The following is a 7,443-nucleotide window of genomic DNA, read 5'->3' on the forward strand; positions in this document are numbered from 1 at the left end:
AGACTAGTTTATTCATTCTTTATACTGTAGACATGTAGAACATATCTGCGTTTGTGCATCAATGTCTGTAATGTGTGCTGTAGGTGCGAATCTTTTAGGAATCTTATCCAAGTTGTAGGCTAGTCAATATCGGTTAGTCGTATCTGACATAAAGGATCCGCGAATGAAACTGTGACCACAAACACCATTAACTTTATTGCATTATATGGTAATAATCAACATGCTTTTACACAAATAACTTTATTTTTTTAATGTTTCAATATGTGTTGACACAAATGACTTATTTGAATTTTTCATTGACACAACATTGTACTGAGTTGTTAGAAAAGAAATGCGTAGAGACGTTATTGCTTGATGACGTCAGGAACCGATGAACCGGCTTTTTGAACCGATTCAATGAGCCGATCTGTCCGAAAACAACTGGTTCGCGGAGATGAATCGGACTTTGCATCACCACTGTCTATTGGTCTGAGGACTTGCATTGTCTTTAATGCAGTGGTTAGAACTTCATCTTCCATGAATATAACGACTAACATAAGTTAAGCCAACAAGAAACAGCTATTGCAACCCATTTTACTTTCATGTGAGGCATTCTGAATGAACCATAATATTTAATGGAAATAAAGATGTACGATCACATCTTTATTCTTCAATCCATTGGGAATATGTGTTTTTGTACTAACCACTAATAATATGGACACACAAATGATCACTGAATTGAGTTAATAGATGACTTGTTTGAAGAAACCAGCACTTTATTTACTTATGTCATGCAACCATAAACTCTAACATAACATTTCAAATTATTATCAGTAAATCAAAACCAAGTAAAAGCCATCAGAACAATTGAAGTGCGCTGAGATAGGTTCGCCATCATAATGTGGTATTTATGGAGGGTCCAGAAGTCGCACAGGTGTGTGTAATTATGTAATCAACCAATCAGCTGTCATCTTTTCAAGTGGCAATCAACCAGTTATATCCACTAAAGTATATGTGGATGCAGATGAAATGCTAATGCAGCAATAGGTGTCTAATGAGATGGTTTCATCTAATTTTTTAAATCTTGCTCATTCATCTTGTTTCTGTGTTGGAATGACCCATAAAAAGTCTATCACTGTGTTTGTAACAGCATGTTACTACCATACTGCTCCACTGCACACTTGAATACTGTATCCCACAATGCAATGCACTTGTTGTGACCATTTTGATGGATGATCAATATCTGCAACGATTATTTAATTTTGCACAACGTAATTTTAAACCCACTTTCTTTTTTCTTTTTTATTTTTCACCATCGATTAATGTGGCGACTTTGGGAAGTGATTTAAGAAAATGTGAATTTTGTGTCTTATGTTTTAATATATATTTGTTTTCAGTTTAGGAGGAAATGCATTTCTTCATTCTCTTTTGTCGGGTTTTAGGGTCATCCTGGATCACTGAAGGTGCTAATAGAAGTGGATGGAGAGCAACTGCTACTTGATCTGCAGAAAAATGAGTAAGTCCTTCTTTAATCTGTCACTTTACCACATACACGGTACCATAGAACAATGATAGTAACAGTAGGTATATATATATATATATATATATTGTAACGGGGTGAAGAATCACACGACAAGTAATCTCAATCAATACCCCGGAGGGTGGATTTATTGGTGTGGTGGGTGCGAGGGAGAAAGGTCCAGGTAGGTGCTCCGGTGCCGTGAGTGCTCTCTTCCGTCTTCCCAGTGCAGAGGGTCCGTGCAGTGCTCCTGTGGGGCTGGTCGGTCACACGCTGCTGTCTGTGGGAAAAATGAGAGGGTGAGTTAGTGCTCAGTCTCATGGAGGAATCTCCTAGATGGCAGGGCTTGCGTGGCTTATGCAGGGGTTTTTAGTCTTTTAAATGCCACAGACCCCAAATATGATCATCCTCTTGTGAAGGACCCCATCATAAAATTAAAAAAGCAGCTATGTATTTGTATGCATAAAGACCCAGTTTGTATTTGTATTTTATGTAAATTAATGTTATAAATATTTGAAAAATATATATTTTTTTTCTATTACATGATTAAGGTTTATTTATTTATTTAGTTATTTATTTGTTTTTAATCATTTTTATTAAGTTTACTTTTATTTATTAATTATTAGTTATTAATTTTTACTGACTCCCTAGCACTCCTATGCAGATACCACAGTATATACATGGGCACTTAAAAAATACCACGGTATTTATTTTGTACACGTACTTCCTTTCATCCTAATCTGAATCCATTTTAAATGCATGAAATCTGTGTTGGCAGTTACTTTTGTCCAACAATTTATGATTGTTTTTTTTTACCATTAAAAAATCCCCAAAACATGCATATGTGTTGCAGTAATATATTTGTAAAAGCATAAATGCAGTGTTTAAATAAGACATACTATGTAGCCACAGTTTGTTGCTTATTTAGCGTATATATTTAATGGGTTTGTCCATTCATGCATCATTGTGTTGATCCGAATAAAATACCAGAAAAGCTATTAGTTCAGTCCATATTTTAGTTTGGTGTGTGATTCCTACATAAGGCACTGTAGTATGTCTCCTTCTGCCTTGTAAGAATCCATATATTTTGCTTTTGAAGGTTGAGCTGATGTTCTAAGTCTGTGTTTCAGAAGTGTATGACCAGTGTGAAGCGGTCAATCAGGTCGGCGTAATGAAGCTCCTGTCAAACGAACCCTTGCCTGTGCTGTTTTTGAATGCAAATGAACATTCGCTCTGACAGCTTCATGCCGGGGGTGACAAAACACCACAACAGAGTCTAATTACTGAATCTGCCGATTCCCATGTTCTTCATTTGTCGTGCAGCATATCATCCAGAGAGCTAGATGGTGGGAGTGTAGGTTTGAAGGGTAGGTGAGCAGTAATGACGTAACTGAGGTCACCGCGTGAGGTGTAACGTCTGAGAACTCACCTCTGGTTTTATATTCATGTTGACATTGATCTTCATGGTGAGAGTGATTGAAAACCCTTCTCTGGTAACACAGAGCATGTGTGAATGTAAACCAGAGCGTGAAGAGGAAAAAAGGAAACATTCAGAATTTGCGGCGTGTTTAAAGTTGCAGTGTAAGTGACCTTGAAGTTATAGACTTCTTATAGGCTACATGCACAATGCTGCTAAATGCGGCCCAGATCTTGTTTTCTTATATGAGACAGGACACAAAAATTGCATTTTCAGTTCTGAGCTTGGACAAAGTTTACATTGTACAAATTCTGAGTCCAAATTTTAGTCATGTAATCAGATCTATTTTTTTAGACATAATCAATATCTAGCTGTTATCAAGGAAAGAGAAGATGTAATGTCTTTTAAGGGCCACATTTAAATAGTTTAAAATGTAATTTATTCCTGCGATGTAAAGATACATTTTCAGCATCATTACTCCAGTCTTCAGTGTCACATGATCTTTCAGAAATCATTCTAATATGCTTAAGACATACTATGTAGCCACAGTTTGTTGCTTATTTAGCGTATATATTTAATGGGTTTGTCCATTCATGCATCATTGTGTTGATCCGAATAAAATACCAGAAAAGCTATTAGTTCAGTCCATATTTTAGTTTGGTGTGTGATTCCTACATAAGGCACTGTAGTATGTCTCCTTCTGCCTTGTAAGAATCCATATATTTTGCTTTTGAAGGTTGAGCTGATGTTCTAAGTCTGTGTTTCAGAAGTGTATGACCAGTGTGAAGCGGTCAATCAGGTCGGCGTAATGAAGCTCCTGTCAAACGAACCCTTGCCTGTGCTGTTTTTGAATGCAAATGAACATTCGCTCTGACAGCTTCATGCCGGGGGTGACAAAACACCACAACAGAGTCTAATTACTGAATCTGCCGATTCCCATGTTCTTCATTTGTCGTGCAGCATATCATCCAGAGAGCTAGATGGTGGGAGTGTAGGTTTGAAGGGTAGGTGAGCAGTAATGACGTAACTGAGGTCACCGCGTGAGGTGTAACGTCTGAGAACTCACCTCTGGTTTTATATTCATGTTGACATTGATCTTCATGGTGAGAGTGATTGAAAACCCTTCTCTGGTAACACAGAGCATGTGTGAATGTAAACCAGAGCGTGAAGAGGAAAAAAGGAAACATTCAGAATTTGCGGCGTGTTTAAAGTTGCAGTGTAAGTGACCTTGAAGTTATAGACTTCTTATAGGCTACATGCACAATGCTGCTAAATGCGGCCCAGATCTTGTTTTCTTATATGAGACAGGACACAAAAATTGCATTTTCAGTTCTGAGCTTGGACAAAGTTTACATTGTACAAATTCTGAGTCCAAATTTTAGTCATGTAATCAGATCTATTTTTTTAGACATAATCAATATCTAGCTGTTATCAAGGAAAGAGAAGATGTAATGTCTTTTAAGGGCCACATTTAAATAGTTTAAAATGTAATTTATTCCTGCGATGTAAAGATACATTTTCAGCATCATTACTCCAGTCTTCAGTGTCACATGATCTTTCAGAAATCATTCTAATATGCTGATTTGCTGTTCAGGAAACATTTCTGATTATTATCAATGTTGAAAACAGTTGTGCTGCTTCATATTTTTGTGGAAACCGTGATACATTTTATTTTTCAGGATTCAATAGAAAGTTTAAAAGAACAGCATTTATTTGAAATATATATTTTTTTGTAACATTATAAATGTCTTTACTTTCACTTTTGATCAGTTACATTCTTAATAAATAAGCATATTAATTTCTTTAAATGTCTTTCTTCTTTCTTCTTTAAAAAAAAGTTTTGCACAGCATTATATATCAATGTTTTATAGACAGAAAACCAGTATTGCCATCGAGCCTGTTTTCCACAAAACCTCAGCTTCACTGTTATTGTGACTTTTGGCTGAAGTTGTGGTGGTCAGACAGTGTTGTGTGGAAATTAAATCCAGCATTTGTTATACTGTATAAGGAAGAGAGCGAGAGTGAGAGAGATCTCATGTGAGTCTCCTGCTCCAGTGAAGCTGATGAATTCCAGTTGTTGAAACTGGATGAAGCAGAGAGGAGTAGAAAAAAACATTCATCAAATGAAATGATCAAAATTGAAAGCTCAGATTTGTTTTTCAAACTCTCTGATTTCAGCACAAGAAGTTCAAAACGTTGTGGGAGGTTCTCAGCACACTGATTTACAGGGTCAAAGACTTTAGTTCTTTCACAAACAGCATATGATGACCGGTTTATGTTCCTTATGTTCCTAGCCTTTTAGTCTATGAATGCTTGATCGCAGTTTAGTTGCTGTAAGACTATGACCAAGTCAAAGCAGTAGACGTACACTGAAATAGATTAATGCATGGTTTCTGTAAGAAACACTTGTACAACATGAGTCCTGTGTTGCATTAGAAAGACTGTCGAATATGATATATTAAAGGAACACTCCACTATTTTTGAAAATAGGCTCATATTCCAACTCCCCTAGAGTTAAACAGTTGAGTTTTACCGTTTTCGAATCCATTCAGCCGATCTCCGGGTCTGGCGGTAGCACTTTTAGCTTAGCTTAGCATAGATAATTGAATCTGATTAGACCGTTAGCATCTCACTCAAAAAAGACCAAAGAGTTTCTATATTTTTCCTATTAAAAACTTGACCCTTCTGTAGTTACATTGTGTACGAAGACCGACTGAAAATGAAAAGTTGCGATTTTCTAGGCCGATATGGCTAGGAACTATACTCTCATTCCGGCGTAATAATCAATGAACTTTGCTGCCGTACCATGGGTGCAGCAGGCGCAATGATATTACGCAGCGCCTGAAAATAGGCTAACTTCCGTCAACATAACCAGCGTGACCACCTGCTTGCACAGGGAGCATGCTGGGGACTATTTTTATTTTTAAATCATTTTTGAGCGAGATGCTAACGGTCTAATCAGATTCAATGATCTATGCTAAGCTAAGCTAAAAGTGCTACCGCCAGACCCGGAGATCGGCTGAATGGATTCGAAAACGGTAAAACTCAACTGTTTAACTCTAGGGGAGTAGGAAAATGAGCCTATTTTCAAAAATAGTGGAGCGTTCCTTTAAGGGTCGAGGGTCATAGTAATGCATGTATTTATTAAAGAGATAGTTCACCCAAAAATTACTAGTCTGTTATATTTAGTCACCCTCAAGTTGTTCCAAACCTGTATGAGTTTCTTTTGAGTATCTATATTTTAAATAGTTGCCGGTAGCCATTGACTTCCACTGTAGGGGAAAAAATACTATGGAAGTCAATGGCTACCGGCAACTCTTCAAAACTTTTTCGTGTGTGTTCAGCACACAAGTAACAAGACATAAAGCTGAATTAAATGGTCAAAAATCTCTGTATGAGCTCCTCAGTCTTAGTTCATTTAGATAAGAACATGAATTCAATTTAATCTTCTTGATTTTATTCAAAGCCCCTAATTAAGTTGTACGAGTACATTTAATTTCTGTGAATAACCCTGAAGTGGAAATGGAGGTAAAATTGGATCTTTTCCTCTTCACAATCAGAACAAAGGACATTATTCTTCTGCCTAGTCAAATACAAAAATATAATTTTGCAAACAGTGGGGTGGCATCACTCCTGTAGTTTCGGCGGTTGTGGGGAGAATTGAATTGTAGGGTGTTGCACTGACTAGGGTGCATCGGGATGTTCAGTATGTTGGTATATTAGTGTGCATGTTATTTAGTGCATTATTTTTTCTGCATACTCATGTTGCAAACTTTATTGGACCTGTAATATTTAATTTAAGCAAAACAAAAGCCTGCAATGCTCAGGATGAGCGGAAGTGATTTTTGGACTGTTCCCATGGTAACGCGAGGGGCGTGTGAGAGAGAGACACAGGGGTGGAAAAGGAGACCACCTCAGTGGAAAGCCTCTCATGAGCGCTGGAGACGTGTTATTATCAGAGACATGACCTCTCCATGTGCCAGACAGGAGAACAAGGTGTCCACAACACCTTCTCACATTATCATGAAACGATAAACCCGAGCGGATGATTAATACAGACTCCTGGAAAGTGTTTCAGATGGAGCACAGAGGCTGATTCAGAGGAACATAAGAAGAGAAGAGAAGATTCCCAAACTTGTGTGTAAGAGTTCAACAACAACAACAACAAAATCTGTTTACTTAGGCCAGTGGTTCTCAATTGATTTTTGCTTTAGGGCACAGTTTTTAAATGATTTTTCAAGTGGCAACCCAACACCATACCAAAATTATAAATAAAAATTATTTACTTCTTCAATAACATTTTTACTATTCAAAACAATCATTGGATATTTTTGGAATTGTTTTGTACATTTTTACTGTATAATTAGTTTTTTTTTTAAATTGGAATTTCTTGCAAAGTGCAAAATTATATTGCAAAATTATTTTTTGCATTATAATATATATTATATTATAATATTATTAATTATATATATATATATATTAATAATACTAATAAATACATATATATATAATAAAAAAAAAACAACAT

At 36.5% G+C, this 7,443-nt stretch overlaps 1 protein-coding gene across 1 annotated transcript in view; it reads left to right on the forward strand.

Annotated features, from left to right (window-relative positions):
• LOC107666893 (zinc metalloproteinase/disintegrin-like) overlaps positions 1-7,443 on the forward strand; it is a 66,321-nt gene that overhangs the window by 31,030 nt on the left and 27,848 nt on the right. The window contains exon 3 of the mRNA XM_016458411.1: positions 1,422-1,495. Within this exon, the coding sequence (XP_016313897.1) occupies positions 1,422-1,495 (74 nt within the window). The remainder of the gene's footprint in view (positions 1-1,421; positions 1,496-7,443) is intronic.

This window comes from Sinocyclocheilus anshuiensis, unplaced genomic scaffold, assembly GCF_001515605.1.
Source record: "Sinocyclocheilus anshuiensis isolate Anshui unplaced genomic scaffold, SAMN03320099.WGS_v1.1 scaffold1500, whole genome shotgun sequence".
NCBI lineage: Eukaryota > Metazoa > Chordata > Actinopteri > Cypriniformes > Cyprinidae > Sinocyclocheilus > Sinocyclocheilus anshuiensis.